This window comes from Leuciscus leuciscus (assembly GCF_965113295.1).
Source record: "Leuciscus leuciscus genome assembly, chromosome: 4".
Lineage (NCBI taxonomy): Eukaryota > Metazoa > Chordata > Actinopteri > Cypriniformes > Leuciscidae > Leuciscus > Leuciscus leuciscus.
Genome location: NC_138728.1, coordinates 38,695,764 through 38,713,833, shown reverse-complemented (window position 1 = coordinate 38,713,833; position 18,070 = coordinate 38,695,764). Strand labels below are relative to the sequence as shown.

Genomic DNA, 18,070 nt, shown 5'->3' with positions numbered 1-18,070 from the left:
TTTATCAATCAATAAATTCCTCTTGAAACAAACTTTGTTGTATTATTTTAATTTAATACTGTGAAGTTGCTTTGATACAATCTGTATTGTGAAAAGCGCTATACAAATATACTTGACTTGACTTGACTTACAAATGCTTTGAACAATTTAGAAAGTTGGTTGGAGAAACATGAGAATGAAACTCATTGATTCTTGCGAAGCTCAAACGTGCTGCGTAACACGAGAATGAACCTCATTGGTTCTTGCACGTCAAGCGAACATCCTTGAGCTTCTGTTTACCACAACTGATGTTAGTTGATGAATGCTTAGTAGTGATGAAAAGTAGCTCAGTGGTAAGAGCATTGCGTTAACAACGCAAGGTTGTGGGTTTGATCCCAGGGGATTGCACATACCTATGTATAAATGTATAGGATAATGCAATGTAAGTCGCTTTGGATAAAAGCGTCTGCCAAATGCATAAATGTAAATGTAAAAGCACAATCTTCATTTGTGTTCTGAAGATAAATGAAAGTCTTAAGGGTTTGGAACAATATGAGGGTGAATAATTGATGACTTTTTTAATAATTTAATAATTGATGAGAGTTTTGGGTGAACAAACTCTTTAAGCTTTAAGGAAGTTGAGTAATAACAACCCCCATTATTTTTGCAGTGTGAAGTGACATCCCACATCCTTATTTGCGTTTAAAGCTCCAAGTGCATGCATGACAGTCACTAAAAATTAAAGGATGGAAGATGGACTGCATGAAGGTACTTTTGTATAATTTGAAACAGTTTGGACTATATTATATTGCTGTTTGAATTTTTTTGCATTGAAAAATTACAATAATTTAGATTTTGTTTCCATAAAAAAAAACAAAAAAAACATTTAAATATTTTTTTGACTTGTATGAGATAAAATCAGCAAAATTGTATTTTTCAAACCCCTAGTACTCCTTGTGCTATTTTATGCTGGTGCTGGGCCATTTACAAAGTACGATGATGAAACTGTTAAAAAGAAGAAATGGAGGAGGAAATATTCAGAATTTAGAACTTAAATTTAGTAAATTTGCCTCAGCGATTCTTTTTCAACTACGCTTTGTTCACAGTTTGGATGCCACATTTTCTTAAAGTTCACACTTTTTATTCTCACCTTCTAAAAACAGTATTCTCTTTCAAAAAAAAAATGTATGTCAAAATACATTCTTTATAAACCAAAGATATAAATTCTACTGGGAAACCAAAGATGGCAAGACAAGAGATGACCATGGTTACGTTTGTTAGTACGAATGCTATAGAAGTACCCCATGAGTTAGATGACTTCAACCATCCTGAAGCGGAATGGAGAAAACAGATAAGTATGATTATGTTCTTCAATGCACATCTGAACGTATCATCTTACCTTTCTTATATACTTCCAATATTTCTGTGCCGTGGCAAATGGAAGAAGCTGGGCTGAGAAAATGTCTGTGTTCAAAATAGCACACTAACTTTCTACTTACTGCTTATTGCCCAGTGCATGCTGCCTACTATTTTTAAAGTGTCAAAATATCATGTGGTGCTATCATCCAGAAACGTTGTTAAAAACACTCTAAATTTATTCAAATTTATTTTCTGCACTAATTGGTATGATTTCAAAAGTGATTTGTAATCCTTTACAAAATTGCAAAGCATTTGTATTTAAATTTTCCTTCATAATATACAAACAAACATTGTCCGATGATGGCCATTATATGAAATATTATTTGGCAAGGCAAGTTTATTTATATAGCACATTTCATACACATAGGTCTGATTGGCAAATGACAAAAAGCAGGAAAACATATGGCGCACCTACCATGACGCGGCGACAGCACCTTTTCCTTTTGTTGAAAGCCCAGATAAAAGTAAAAAGCTATTATTTTGTGTAAATCCATGTCTGAGGCAGTCGACTTCACAAGCGCATTTCTTTGTGCACACACACACACACACACACACACACACACACGTGTTAGTAATGAATTGGAAACACTCGCTCTGCGCCAGTGGACGCGCACCATTATGAATGCCTGTGTGACAATGTGAAACAATGGCAAGCACACACGTAACTTCTACGGAAGACTATTCTCGAAATGTTTCGACTTTATTCTTGAAATGTTTCGACTTTAATCTCGAAATGTTTCGACTTTAATCTCGAAATGTTTCGGCTTTAATCTCGAAATGTTTCGGCTTTATTCTCTAAATGTTTTGACTTTAATCTCGAAATGTTTCGACTTTAATCTCGAAATGCTAGATAATTTTTTTTGTTTTTACGGATTTCTTTCTCTTTTTCCCCCCGTTGCGGTTCAGGGTTTCCGTAGGCTATTCTCATCATGCTATGACATTTTCTCATTTTGCAGCTGGCTCTAGAGCAGGGGTGGGCAAACTACGGCCCGCGGGCCACATAGTTAGGCTGTTTAATCCGGCCCGTCGAGTATTTAAAAAAATGTCGTAAGATCGCATTCATTTAGCCTTTTTCTTGCAATACTTTGCGTTATATATATATATATATTGCGTTGCATATATTTGACAATCGGAATATCAGATATTTCATGCCATAGCTGGGTCATTCCAGAATTGGAGGACATTTAGGCATCCATAATTTTGAAAAATTGGCCCTTTATTTTACAATTTTTTATTATGCATTTCATAAAAACAGGCAATATACCATTACATAATTTGATTCGTCCAGCTCAGGTATCAAAGGCACACTTTTTATAATGCTTTTTATTTAATTTTTTTGGTGCTCGATGCAACCCTGTTACCAATACTCAGGAACCCGGAAAAAAAAGTATATTTATTGATTTTTTTAAATATAATTTCCTGCCATTAGGTATAGAAAGTCACAATCACTCTATATAAATATTTAATTTTAGATATCACTTGATTTAAATTCATTTCAGTAACTTTTGAGTTCCATCTTTGCCAAATTTTTAACTTTTGACATGTTTAATTTGACTGATTTCAGCATATATTTTCAAGTATTTGCTAAAATGCATAATGCATATAATCCTTCAAACTACGGTAAGGACAATAGCTCAAGCCCCTGTGAGCTAAAAAAGGTAATTTATTATTATTTTAATAAAAATTATACGGTAACAGGGTTGCGAAAAGTTACAGGGATTGATAGATTACTTTTGATTAAAGATCAGGTCAATAATGTGACAAATGCTCAGGAAACACAGGAACATTGTTGAATAACATTTAATAGCATCTTATAACAGTCCATCCGTCAGTCTGTGTCAGTTCGTCTGTCTGTCTGTGTGCAGTATATTAAAAGATTTACATTAAGTATTAATGAATTTGCAGAATAGTGGGAAATGGGTCAGGGAAGAACTGATTAACACTCCACAAGGGGGCATGACCATGGCTGTGGCCAATCACAGAAATCTTCAGATTTTATTTTGATGACTGGCCAGGGTATCCCATACCTCTTTTGCAATGGCCATGTGCCTTGAGGTAACATTCTCAGGGGGAGGAATGACTCTCAGCACATCTTCAAAGGGATACCAGTGGAGATCATCCCTCAACGCCTAAAGTCAGCTAAATAAAAAATAATTAAAATATATCAGCTATAAAATTGTATCTGAATTTTTAAATCTGACACCCCATAGTAATACATTAATAACATGAAATTTATGCTAAATTATAATCAAAATTATATTAATTATTTAGCTTAATGTAATGGGTGTTATATTTGTTAATTTCACTCAAATTCTCTCCCTTTGTTATTATCATTTGTTATATTTCTTTCATTATTTTGTATTCTGGAATGATTCTTTTAATATTTCATTAATTTATTCTTCTTATATTGATTTCTATTAATTAAGATGCTAAATATTTAGTTCGTAGTAGTAATAGTAGTAATAGTGCGTGGTTCCTTTAAGACTCATGTTCCGGTTCCGGTTACTCTCCTTCAGTTTGCGGTAATGCAAAGTGAGTTGTACTGATGCTCCATCTAAAAAGTTTGAAATTAGTTTTGTTTATTACAGAGCCCCCCTAGTCCCACTTTGTCAAAAAAATTATTTATAACTAGTGCTGGGCAAAGATTAATCACGATTAATCGCATCCAAAATAAAAGTTTGTGTTTGCATAATATATGTGTGTGTACTGTGTATAATTATTTTGTATATATAAATACACACACATGCATGTATATATTTAAGATTTTTTTAAATTTATATATAAATTATTTGTATTTATATATAATATAAATTATGTATAAATACATATTGTAACGGTCACCAGCTGGAGTGCCCTTGAGTGCCACCAGAGGGCACTCCACACCAGACTATCATATTTCACTCACACTACATTTCCCAGAACTCACTGCCCAGACTCATTATCATTGATTGCATTCACCTGTATCTTATTACCCTGTTAGTCTCAGCCTATTTATACCTTGTACATTCATTAATTCATTCCCTGCGAAGTCTTGTTTGTGTCACACTGCATTTCTGAGCGTTTATCCTGTGTTTTGTTTATCTGGTTTTTGATCTTGGACTGTTTCCTCATTTGTATGATTGTTATCTGCCTGGCCTGACTTGGACTGTTCTTGGACTTTTGATTATTGCTGCCTGCCCCGAATTCTGCCTGTTATCTGGATTACCCTTGCTGTTTGATCTACATTGCTCTGTCTGCCCTGTTTGACCCTGCCTGTACGACCTTCCTTATTAAAAGCTGCATTTGGATCCTCTACTCTCGTGTCTTGGAGCAGTTTCGTGACACATATACAGTATATACATGCAAATATTTCTTACATAAATACATGCATATGTGTGTATTTATATATATATATATACAAAATAATTATACACAGTACACACACATATATTATGCAAACACAAACTTTTATTTTGGATGCGATTAATCGTGATTAATCTTTGCCCAGCACTAATTATAACTATCTCGTGGCCTCAAGATAGTATCTTTTTTAGGTCCAAAAATAGGACATGTCTAGGAAAAAGAGGATGTATGGTCACCCTAATATAGCAGGAGTAGTATGCCATTCCGAACACAGCAATTCCTTGTGTTTAGAAAATGCTGGCAAATATAGTAGCTCATCTGGGTATTCAATATAAGAATAGTATAATAGTATGCTATTTTGAACACATCCAATGTCATTACATTTTTAGGAAGTGATTCTGAGAAGAAAGGAAGTCACAATACCACCATGATGTGTTTGGGGCTGTTGTGTGTTCTTCTGTTGGTGGCCGTCATAGTCCTGTGCATAAAGCTCACAAAAGAAAACAACCTGTTCCAATCCGAGAAAGAGGAAAACTACTGTCCGAGTAAAAACTTGACAGAAGAGAGAGAGAAGTTAAGGAATGACTTGGCAAAACTCCAGGCTGAGCTTAACGAACATGGTAATCATTTTGGATTAATTCCACAAGCTAGAAATGTGGACACAGTCTTTTTATTCTTTTCTTAAAAATGTAAAAAGTTACTGTATATATCAGGAAGTGTTTGCACCTGAAGGTTCCTCACAAACTGATATTTGACAGACTTCTGAGGCAGCGTAACGATTAATGGATCTACAAAAACAAAAGAGAGAACTTGGGTGATAACTAATTGAATATTTAAGTAATTTCTCGCTAGAATTGACATCAATAGTAGGGATGGGCGATACCGATTATTTTCCTTCTGATCCAATACCAAGTACTTTCAAGACCCGTATCGTCAATATCGATACCAATACTTCTATGAAATATTTATACTTGAGTGATTGTAATGTATTGTGAAAGCCATCATTATTCATATTAAATAAACTGCAATTGACATGACTCCCTTTTTGTTACATTTATTGAAACTGACTGAACATTATTCATCAAATAAACAGCACAGACACAGCAAAATAGTTCCCAATGACGTTCCTATTTAAATAAATATTTATATGCGGCCTACTACTAGCATATAAATATTCTAAAATCACATGTTTTTTTGTTTTTTGTTTTTAAAAAGAAATCCCAAGGAGGATCGATACTTCAATTTGAGAATTGATCCTTTCGATACAATGCCAGTATCAAAAATATCAATACTTTAGGATCGATCCACCCATCCCTAATCAAAAGTAGAACAATTTGGTCAAAAACATATATTTATACACAAACTGTTCACCAACACTTGACTTGACTTGACCAACAGCAACTTTCATACGCGCCTTTATTTTTTAGTGCAACTGTCATGGAATCAAACGCACAGGATTGTGGGATATTAAAGGCAGCGAAAGGGTACACACTGTATATGGGGACATGCCTTGTTGGGTGTCCTACGGAGACATTTTTCAGCTTTTAAATGCAGCATAGGTGTCCATGATTGTCATAATGATGTGGGGAAAAAAAAGAAAAAAAGAAAAATCACTGTCTGCTCTTTATTTAATTATATAGAAAAGGCAGGAAATTAATGAAATTAGTTGATTTTTCAGGATTAAAGAGCTATTTTTCTAACATTAACAGATCAGAGCCCCAACCCTAAGTGGATAACAAACGACTTCAGTTCCTACTACATTTCCTCTGAGTGGAAGAACTGGACTGATAGCAGACAGGACTGTTTGCAGAGAGGAGCGCATCTGATGATCATAAACAACTATGAGGAACTGGTGAGTGAGAGATTGTGTTTGAATCTTTACTGAAAACGGTTTATGGTCTAAATAATATTTCATTCTACAGGAATTTATTACAAAGTTTACCAGTGGAAACGTTGCCTGGGTTGGTCTGACTGACAGTGATGAAGAGGGAGTCTGGAAGTGGGTTGATGGCAGCATACCGGCCTCTGGGTGAGCAGTTTGCTTAATAATAATGTAAACCATACCTTTTAAACAAGCAGTGCGTAATGACGTAGCCACATCTGATTGGCTAATACAAAACACATTATGTATACATGTAAAATAACTGTTACAAACAATGTACTGTATTTACTTAACTAACACTATAATAACATGTGACACAAACACAGGCTGTTCTGTTGTTGTAGGCTTTGGCGGATTGGGGAACCCAATAACAACGTTCCAGAAGAGGACTGTGCTGCATTACAGTTTAAGTTGGCTGATTTTCCATGTCATTACACCTTTGTATGGATTTGTGAGAAGGATTTAGAGGTTTAACGAAGCTGTCAAAGCATCAAATCTGTACATCCAAAGCAATGCAGTCAGGGACGGACTGGGGCTAAAAAACAGCCCTGGACATTCTCCCAAATAGGCCCATCATCCGGCCATTCGCCTCTAGCCATGTGCGACAGACACTAGCCAGGATGTCCTGATACTATGCCACAATACTGTAGCCTATCAGACAAGGTATTCACAGCAAGTAACATCTCAAAACCAATGATGATAATTGGGGTTGTGTTTATTAATGAAGCCTCAGCCTTCAAATAAAGACAAAAAATGTACAATGCCATAAAATACAAATAATGAAATGTCACTGGCTACAAAAGCCCCAAATTACACAAACTTGTCATTATAAAACATAGTTACTATACCAGGGGTCTCCAACCTTTTTGTGTGCGAGGGCTACCTCAAGGGATAAAATAATCTAGAAGGGATTTTTATTTGTTATACTCAAATATTTATTATACATATAACATGGTGAAGCTTTTTTACTTTTCACCATCATATGGGAAATAATAAAATATCTTGATATTTCGGTTCAGACTTACAAGCAAAAAAAAAAAAAAAAAAAAAACAATTCCTGAAAAATTATGAAAATATTTATTGATTTTTTTGTTGATTTTCTATAAACCTATTGTATGTGTTATCAAAAACAGTAGGCCAAACATTTAGTATAAATATAAATGAATAAATAAATAAACTGCCATAACTTCTAAACAAAACATTACAGGATTATATTTAATACATTTATACATGACTTTATTAATATAACAGCATTTGTAATATGAATACAGGCACATTTCTGCCAAAAAAGTTTGTTTTACTACAGTTAATTCATAAGTTGTGAAATGTCTTCTAACTGGTTTGTTCTCAGAACAATGTTTCGCCCTGTTTTTTTGCGTCAATATGTTGAGAATATCAGCGCTGTTTCATCTAGCTTTTTACAAGCTTAAATCACATAGTCAGTTGTGTGTTTATAATAGAGATAGAGAATTCTGCGCTGAATTGAACTGCTTCTCAGTGGATCTGTGTAATAATGTTCGCGTGATCGAGATCAGCCCGCACAGCTGCTTTGTCCACGATCTGATAATGCTCTGCGCTGCTCAGATCAAACAAGTTTTGTTCCGCTTTTTGAGCGTTTGCCATTTGATGTTTCTCATACGCAACGCAAATGACAGCGTATAATCAAAGAGAGTTGGGTAATTTTGTAGAGGCAAAAGTTCAAATTGAAACGTTTAGTTGAAAAGGTTGCAAAATGATACCATTTATTCGAAGTCTGGAACCCCGACGGCAAGTTGGAGCTATTTATAGAGTGTGTTTAGCGGGCAACTCATAGGCACCACGTTGGAGACCACAGCTATACTATTATAATATATAATATATTAGCTAACTATTCAAATATAATGTAAGCAAATTTAAAAGTGCAGCCTTATAAAACTAACTTTCTGTGAGTGGCTATAGGCCGACTCTTCTTCCTCAGTTGTTGTTTTTTACATGTAGCATATAAGTGATCGTATTAGTGCCCCTGCTGTTGGCTGTTCATATTGCTTTATCAGACTTTTTTTTTTTTTGTGCCGACGGCCCTCGGTTGGACGGCCGTTCTGGACTTTTCCAGAACGCACAGATTGTCAGTCCGTCCCTGAATGCAGTAACCAAATTGATTTGTTGTACTGTGCAAAACAATAAGAAGAGATGTTTCTTTCAATAATGTTCATAGAAGAAAAAAAATTGATGACATTAAAACATATGAAAAATCAAATTTTGCACTCATTTGTCAATGCCTTTTTTGTGTATTAATTCTCATATTGTCCTTATGAAATGAAAAGGGAAGTCAGATTTGATCAAAACAGCGGAGGTATCTTATTTTTGCATATAGTTTTACTCTGACACTGTGTCTGTGGTGTTTATTTGGCGCGGCTAAGAATTCCATTGGACGTCTCCGATGGACCCGATTTCCCCCTAAAATCGGACAGGAGGAGCTCTAGGACTGACCTCGTGTTCACTGCCCCATCAGTCCGCACCCCACAGAGCCTAGAGTTTAATTGACACATTAAACTCACTACTCCACCACAGACCCAGGCCATCAGTATGGTTTCATCTCTCAATTTCTCCAATTAAGTAATTTATGTTTGTCTCTTATCCAATTCTCAGTGCCATTTGAGTTTAGAATCAAAAGGAGGATGCAGAAATAAAATACAGTGTAATCAGTCGGACGAACAGTGGCACAGCTCATTCAGTAAATGCACAGCTAAACAGATGTGTTTTGAGTCTGGATTTGAAAGTGACTACCGTAGGAGCACATCTGATCTTTTCTGGAAGCTGGTTCCAGCATAATAGCTAAAAGCAGACTCGCCATGCTTAGAGTGAACCCTTGGTATTTCTAGCTGATATGATCCTGATGATCTGAGTGATCTGTTGGGTTTATATTCAGTGAGCATATCTCCAGTGTATTGAGGTCCTAGGCCATTGAGTGATTTATATACCAGTAATAATACTTTAAAATCAATCCTAAATCTAACTGGGAGCCAGTGTAAAGACCTGAGGACTGGTGTGATATGTTCATATTTTCTGGTTCTGCTCAGAATCCTGGCGGCAGCGTTCTGTATGAGCTGCAACTGCCTTATGGACTATTTGGGAAGGCCAGTGAGGAGTCCATTACAATAATCCACCCTGCTGGTGATGAAAGCATGAACAAGTTTCTCTAAGTCTTGTCTGGAAACAAAGCATCTAATTCTTGCAATATTTTTCAGATGATAGTATGCTGATTTAGTTATTGCTTTGAGATGACTACTGAAACTAAGGAGATTCCTGACTTGATGTTTAGTTGTTTGACCCCTAGAGTGAAGGTATGCGTTCACCTTGAGAACTTCATCTTTGTTTCTAAACGCAGTTTTGTCTTTGTTTAACTGAAGAAAGTTTTGGCACATTCAACTGTTGACTTCATCAATGCATCGGCACAGGGAGTCAATGGGGCTGTAATCGTTAGGTGATAGGGCTAAGAGCTGTGTGTCGTCTGCATAGCTGTGGTAAGCAGTTTGGTTCTTTTTCATTATTTAGCTCAGTACAGATGAAATATTAGTACCCTACTATTTGGATCAGTGCTGAAATAACCACTTCAGTATACAGGTACTGACACAAGCAGACTAGATGCTGCTGCACCTTCACATTCAAAATAAAGGTTCTAAAGGGGTGTTTTTCGCATTGATCCCATAGAAGAACCATATTTGGTTTCTTAAAAGAACCATTTTTTCTTAGCATAAAGAAAATGTTAAAATTCTAAAGAACCTTTGTCGGCTATAAAGAACCTTTTTTTTAATGGAAAAGATCCATGGATGTTAAAGGTTCTTCAAGGAATCATAGATGCCAATATACCTTATTCAGAGCAGCACCATGACAGGTACGAGAGCGAAGCTATGAGGGATAGACTTACAGTGTTTTCTATGGCATCCGCTGTAAAAAATAAAATAAAAACAAAAGCTGTAAAGCTCCTAGATCTTATATTATTTTCCACAGCTCATATTGTCAGGTGTTTTTGTCTACTGAAATCTATCGGAAAGATATTTTTGCAGTGTTTCATCAGCAGAACAATTTAAAAAAACACATTAACCCTATAACAGTCATTAAGAAATATTTTGACCAAAAATTATTTATTGCTAAAATTGTGTTCTTGACACCTCATTTAGCAACTTTTCCAGGTTTTTTTTCCAGATGACCCATTCACTAAGCAGACACATAAGTTGACTTGCACATTTAGGGTAATTCTCAGCATGAACTGACAAGTATTAAACATTAATCGAATTTTTAATTTTTGCAACTGAAGTTGAAGTTTTTTCATGTAAAAACATTAACATTATCCATGAATTAGAATTTTTTTTTTTTTTAAAACATGTTCTTATTATAACATGTATACAATAAATGCATTGTAAAAAGTGTTACAGTCAACATAACATAATATAATAAAAATCTCGTAAAATGTAAAGTAAATAAACTAATACAACAAAACATATGTAAAAACATAATTTAATAATAAATTATAATAAAAACAATAAACATTATAAATAATTATTAAATTACATTTCAAATATTAAACATAATAGATCTAGTGACAATCTGTATTAAATTTAAGGTAAAAAACAAATAGTCAATGTAATATAATAAAACAAATTATTGATATGATATGGTAACAAAGCATTGTTTTTTGTTCAAACAAAGGAACAACTTCTCATCCTTAGATTAGATGCATTTTAATATTTTGAATATATTTTATATCCAATGTACAAAAGAATAAATTAGAATAGAATATCAAACACATACACTTATATGGACAAAAGCATTTAGACACCCGAGCATTACACCATAAGGGACTTTATTCTAAATAAATAGACATTAATATTGAGTTGGTCTCCCCTTTGCATCTATAACAGCTTCTACTCTACTCGGAAGGCTATGTATTTAGTTATGGCCGTGTTGCCCAGTTTACCCTGTGTTCACTAAAGCGTAATAAGCCAGCTGAAAACGCCTAGCTATGGGCAACTATCCCTCACAGCCTCGCTTTCATTCCTGTTAAATTTCAAAGATGGCACTGCTGTGAATAAGGTCTATAAAGAACTTTTCTTTTTAAGAGGGTACATCAACATTCAATGATAAACTCTGACACAACTGGTTTCTTCTAAAATTCAGAAGAGTTAAGAGCAGAGGAACTGGGTCAATGGCAGCACAATGACCTCTGGGTAAGAAATCACTGAATTTAACTGATTATTCAAAAATGAGGTCTCCAATAAGTTATTAATGACATGATTCTTAATTTGTATCTATTAACAATAAATCACAATCATTGTTGTTTCAAGTTTTGGGAGACTATAGAGCCTGATAGTAGGCTGGATAATGAAGTCTTGTTTCTATGTCATCTTTGGGCTGTTTGTCCATGTAATGATACTTTTAAAAGGATCTGTGAGAGAAGCATTTTTAAATCGAAGTTGATATATTTTAAAACATAAGGTTTTTGTGCAATATTTGCAGGTAGACTGGGAAATAATTTGTGGGCCCTTGAAATTTCCGAACCAGATCATCTCTAAATGTTTGTGTAGTGGGTTCGAATGGTTTTCTGGCTACCCACTCTTTGTAGTGTTAAGCTTCACCAGTGCACCAACGCACTGAATTGTTTTAAATAGTTCAAAGTTACTATTAGATTTAATGTTATTACCTTGACAAACTATACATCATTAAATATGAAAGCTTTAGCATAAGTTCTGCCAGGAAGACTCAATCAGCGCGTCATGTACAGTATTAACTCACTTCTAACCAATCATGTGCTAACACTCGCAATATAAATGATTGGTTACTTACTATTGGTTCCTTTACCTCCAGGGGGTCGGCTGCGCCCCTGCCTTCGTCTTCAGGCAGGATATGCAGCTTCCGCTACCCTCGCATTGTGCGCTAAGGACGGGGCCTATGCTAAAGAACTTTATACATTTATGCTTGCTGGGATGTTAATAAATATACGCTTGTTATATCGATTTATCTCCCGAGTCTTTCTGGTAGAAATAAGATTCAAGTTTCAGTATTTGACCACTATTGTATTCTGAGAAACTTATAGTGACAGTTATGTCTTAATTTGTGTCAGGAGTAATGTAATGAAAAAATGAGTTGATACCTTTAATATGAATTATGAGCGTCAGCCGCTCCAATTCAGAAAAAAACTCCCGTGCTGTCGTCATGAAAGCGCTTCACAAAACAACGTCCCTCAGGGCTTTTAGCTCAAAAATGTGGAGATTTGGAGAAATATTGATAGATTCTCATAGGTTTATATCAGATTTCTATAGACAGGAATAATATTCCAGGAAGTCCCTGACACAAACAGAGATCGCTGTAACATGCCGATAAAGATGTTTTGGAGAGAATAAACATGATTGCAATGATATATGATTTATCTGTGTTCTTCGAGCCATGTATTTTCATAATAATAGATTATATTTATAATGTAATGCTTATCGATATAGACTTTATCATTGTGCAGAATACTATAAAATAATATATTTTCTCTCAGATTTTTTTATCCAAAGCCAAATCAGATCACAGAAGGTTTTTTAAAACACTTGACTTGCGTTATAAAGTAAGTTTGGAGCACAAACATGGTTTTAATCTAAAAAAATGTCATGTATTGATGGTGTGCTAAGCCAACATGCTACCTTGTAACCTAGCCCAAGATGCACCTGCCACCAAGCTGTTGTTTTTATGAAAAAAAATAAATAGGAATGCTTACTGAAATGTTTCTTTATTCAAGAAGGGCATTTGATACAGTTTCAAATGTGAAGTGAGAACTTTTATAAAAGAATGAGGGATTGAAACAGCGTGAATAGCCAGTCGTTAGTAACTATAATGCAGACAAAAGATATGCATATTTAGAGCCATAACCAGGCTGGAGAGGTGTGTGAATGTGTGCAGGAGAGACTGAGACTGAATAGGGCTGGTTTGCACCACAAAACAATAGAGACAATAGACTGAATAGATGCTTAGAAGATAAATAAACATCAGTTTCACGCATTTTAGAATCTAATCAAAATTAAGTCATGTGACACGATCTTTAGAAACATTTAATTAAATACAGAGTTTTAGACTTATCATCTTCAGATTTTAAACATAACATGGTCAGACATGTGGCTTTAGCTGCAGTGCATTTCTAGATTGATACAATGCCAACGTCTATATTATTTTCATGAAGATATTTCGTAAAAATACATTTCTAATAACTTTACAAAACGTTGAAGCTATTTATAACAATTTTGTTCATTATGACAATAATTCATTCTGAATTTACAATAAACTGCAGAGTGTCAGCTTTCAAATGAGTTCATACTTGTGCTTTTAGTGCAAAGGGTTCATGAACTGTATCTGTTTTAGTTTGGGTATGTCATTTCTGGGCATTTTTCATTTCTGCTGGCTAACAGGTTAAAGGGCATGCTAAATCCAGCAACCATGTGAATAAAAGTTTTAGAATAATAATAATAATGTCCATATGCTGCTTAAAGAAATAATTATCATGTGAATATCCTTTATCTGAGACCTTTATTTTAAATCTACATTACCAACAGTATAGTAGATGGCACAGAGTTTGTGTTTATTTCTGTTAGAAAATGAAAGCTTTAGCATAAGTTCTGCTGGGAAGACTCAATTGTTATGTCACTTATTACCTTCTCATCTATCCAATCGTGCTCTAATACTTGTAGTATAAAAGATCGGTACTTACATATGTCTGAGTTCACAGATGCTGATGCCTACATTCCCCTCCATCCTCCCCACCACCATCAGGATGGCCCATACCTCATACCTCCCAGAGGGTTGGCTGCGCCCCTGCTTTTGTCTTCAGGCTGGAAATGCAGAATCCGTTACCCTCGGACTGCGAGCTACAGACAATAACTTATACCATAATACTTGCTTGCTGGGCTGTTAATAAATGCATACTTGTTACATTATTTTGCCTCCCGGGTCTTTCTAGTAGAACTAAGTTAGACGTTAGACGATTAACCTTTATGTATTCATCTTCATAGAAGAGCAGATGTCATGCACCTGGATAATGCATGTTTCTCATCGTTGTGTTCCCTCAGCACATGCACATCTCTAGGCCGAGTGTTTTATGTCTGTAAAGAGTCTCATACATCCTCATGGCTGCAGGATATTTTTGAGCATATCAAAGACGGGAACATAAGCAATATTTTAGGGCTGTCCCTGAAAAAGGATTTCTCTAGTTCACTAGTAGTTGTTCATTTAAGTCATTATTTGACTAACTGCACGTTTATATCAATTTAATTATTTAAATATATACTGCAGGGCCGTGCATAAAGCTGGCCACAAAGCACAGACAAAAGTTATGATTGTGTCTGAAAAAAATATCAAGGAGACATTTTAATTATTTATTAATAAACTAGTGTTTTCCGAGTCAGTGTCTGCTGCAAAGATGAAGTTGATGATGCAGAGTCTCGTTATCTTCAGCATCATTACTCCAGTCTTCAGTATCACATGATCCTCCAGAAATCATTCTAGTATTGTCAGAGTTCGTATAGAGGACCCAAAAGCAGAGGTAATGCAGTAAAGTTTATTGCTTAGTAACTTCAAACAAGTAGACTGCCGTCAACAGACGCAGATCTGTAAATAACAGAAATAATAATCCTGGACAGGTTGAAGGTAGGAGCTGTGGGTCCAGAGCCAGGAGAAAGACGAGCAGCAACTCAACTCTGTCCTCGAGCCCGGTGTAAGTTACTCACAGACGGCTGGTAGGTGACGGTCCACAGACAGAAGGTGAACTGAGTAGAGAACAATGATGAATCTCCAACATATAACTCACGTCACGACAGGACAGTACAGGACAGGACTGGGTGTTTCTCAAGAGAATAAATACTGATGAGATAGAAACGAAGAGACAAAGCGAAAGCTCAACGTTCAAACAATAATCCGACAAGGAGACTGAGAAAACAGAGACTAGAAGTAGCTAAGGAAATTAGAGAGGAACAGGATCAGGTGAGATGATAATCAGTGTAAGTGTTGATTACTATGGGTAACAGCTGCGGGTGAGGTGAGGAAGGAAAAACATGAATGGGAATGATTGGGTGTGTGCGCAGCGCGAGCGCTGAGATGATAGGAATCAGCTGCATGTGTGTGCGCGTGTGTGAATGAAGGAAAAAAAAAAACAGAAGGAAGAGACCGGTTCATGACAATCTGGGGATGATATCCCGACGACAAACTGGCAGTGGCGCCAATCTGTCGGCAGAACTCCCTCCAAAACTGAGAGGCAAACTGCGGACCCCTATCTGAAACAACGTCAGTAGGAAGGCCATGGAGTTTGAAGACATGATCTACCACCGACTGAGCAGTCTCCTTAGCGGAGGGTAATTTGGGAAGTGGAACGAAGTGAGCGGCCTTAGAAAATCGATCCACCACAGTGAGAATGACGGTATTCCCCATGGATGGAGGGAGACCGGTAACGAAGTCTAAGGCTATATGCAGTCGGAAGGGGTCGGAGTAAGCCGGCGGGAGGTGAATTGCCAGATTTAGTTTGGGCGCAGACAGGACATGAGGATACGAAACGTTGGATATCACGCTCTCTAGTAGGCCACCAAAACCTTTGGCGAATGACGGCAAGCGTACCCCTGACGCCAGGATGAACTGCCAATTTGGACGAATGCTCCCAACGGAGAACAGCCGGACGGACGGGTTCGGGAACGAATAGTAATTGCTTCGGACACTGTCGTGGAGTAGTAGCACGGTTAAGAGCCTGTTTAACTATCCGTTCAACCCCCCAAACGGTAGCCCCAACCACACACTCCCGGGGGAGAATGTTCTCCTTGGTTGAGGCATCCTTTGAGGAGCCGAAAAGGCGAGATAGGGCATCAGGTTTGATGTTCTTAGAACCAGGTCTATAGGAAATCGTAAAATTGAATCGACAGAAAAAAAGCGCCCAACGAGCCTGACGAGCGTTTAGCCTCTTTGCGGATCGAATGTACTCGAGATTTCTGTGATCCGTCCAGACAATGAACGGCTGCGATGACCCCTCCAATCAATGTCGCCACTCACCTAACGCCAGTCGACTGGCTAATAATTTGCGGTTACCTACGTCGTAATTGCGTTCCGTGGATGAGAGACGATGCGAAAAGAACGCACATGGGTGAACCTTATCGTCCAAAGGTTCCGCCCCCACCCCCACATCCGACGCGTCGACCTCGACGATGAATTGTCTCTCGATATCAGGATTGATAAGAATTGGAGCGGTGGTAAATAAGGTCTTCAGACGGTCGAACGCAGACTGGGTCGCCTCGGTTCAAGTGAAACGGGACTTGACCGAGGTGAGCGCAGTAAGTAGAGCAGCCACTTAACTAAAATTCCGAATAAATCGTCGGTAAAAATTTGCAAAACTTAAGCGCTAAAGAGCAATACGGGAATCGGGCACTGGCCAGTCAATGACGGCTTGGACCTTGGAAGGATCCATACTTATCCCACCGGCGGAAACGACAGACCCCAGAAAAGTAACGGACTGAGAATGGAATGTGTATTTTTCAGCTTTTACAAAGAGGCGGTTCTCTAAGAGACGTTGCAGGACTCGACGAACATGCTGGACGTGCACTTGGAGGGAGGGTGAGAAAATAAGTATGTCGTCAAGGTAAACAAACACAAAGACGTTAAGCATATCTCTCAGGACATCGTTAATGAGAGCCTGAAAGACCGCTGGGGCGTTGACCAGACCGAAAGGAAGAACCCGGTATTCAAAGTGACCGAGGGGCGTGTTAAACGCGGTCTTCCATTCATCTCCCTCTTTGATACGAACCAAATGGTACGCATTGCGTAGATCTAATTTTGTGAAAACTCTCGCCCCCTGCAAGATTTCGAAGGCTGAAGACATGAGAGGCAAAGGATAGCGGTTCTTAATAGTGAATATCATTCAGCCCCCGATAATCTATGCAGGGACGTAAGGACCCGTCCTTCTTTTTCAAAAAAAAAAAAAATCCAGCACCAGCGGGAGAGGAGGAAGAAACGATGGTACCAGCCGCAATGGACTCGGAGAGATACTTCTCTAAAGCCTCGCGTTCGGGGGCAGATAAAGAATACAACCGACCGCGAGGAGGAGTAGTACCAGGAATGAGATCGATAGCGCAATCTTACGGTCGATGGGGAGGGAGAGAAGTGGCCCGAGAGCGACTGAAGACCGCCCGCAGATCGAGGTACTCCCCAGGCACTCCAGACAAATCCCCAGCCTCCTCCTGAAACACAGAAACAGAAGAAACAGGAGGAATAGCAGACATCAAACAATCAACATGACACGATAGAGTCCAAGAAAGGATAGAACCGTTAGTCCAATTAATATGGGGATTGTGTTTAGCTAACCATGGGTGGCCTAAAACAATAGGTGTAAAAGGGGATTGAAAAAGAAAAAAAGAAATTGTCTCTTGATGATTCCCTGAGATGGTGAGACTCACCGGCCAG

The 18,070-nt window shown here is 37.2% G+C and overlaps 1 protein-coding gene across 2 annotated transcripts; it reads left to right on the top strand.

Moving 5' to 3' along the window:
- The first annotated feature begins 679 nt into the window (after nt 1–679).
- On the top strand, nt 680–8,858 carry LOC309497436 (C-type lectin domain family 17, member A-like). Of its 2 annotated transcripts, XM_082167723.1 has the most exons (7): nt 680–747; nt 1,197–1,334; nt 5,130–5,360; nt 6,450–6,592; nt 6,663–6,769; nt 6,967–7,141; nt 8,750–8,858. In XM_082167723.1, the coding sequence occupies exons 1-6, from the start codon at nt 726–728 to the stop codon at nt 7,094–7,096; spliced, it is 771 nt and encodes a 256-aa protein (XP_082023849.1). In that variant the 5' UTR covers nt 680–725; the 3' UTR covers nt 7,097–7,141; nt 8,750–8,858. The 2 variants fall into 2 exon arrangements, with proteins under 2 accessions (XP_082023849.1, XP_082023850.1); XM_082167724.1 differs by lacking the exons at nt 5,130–5,360; nt 8,750–8,858 and having other exon boundaries at nt 6,967–8,459.
- The last annotated feature ends 9,212 nt before the right edge of the window (nt 8,859–18,070 follow it).

Coding starts and splice junctions, on each gene's coding strand:
- LOC309497436 (XM_082167723.1), top strand. CDS start 726: ATGGAAGATGGACTGCATGAAG. Junction 5,361..6,449: donor GGCTGAGCTTAACGAACATG/GTAATCATTTTG, acceptor TAACATTAACAG/ATCAGAGCCCCAACCCTAAG. Junction 6,770..6,966: donor GGCAGCATACCGGCCTCTGG/GTGAGCAGTTTG, acceptor CTGTTGTTGTAG/GCTTTGGCGGATTGGGGAAC.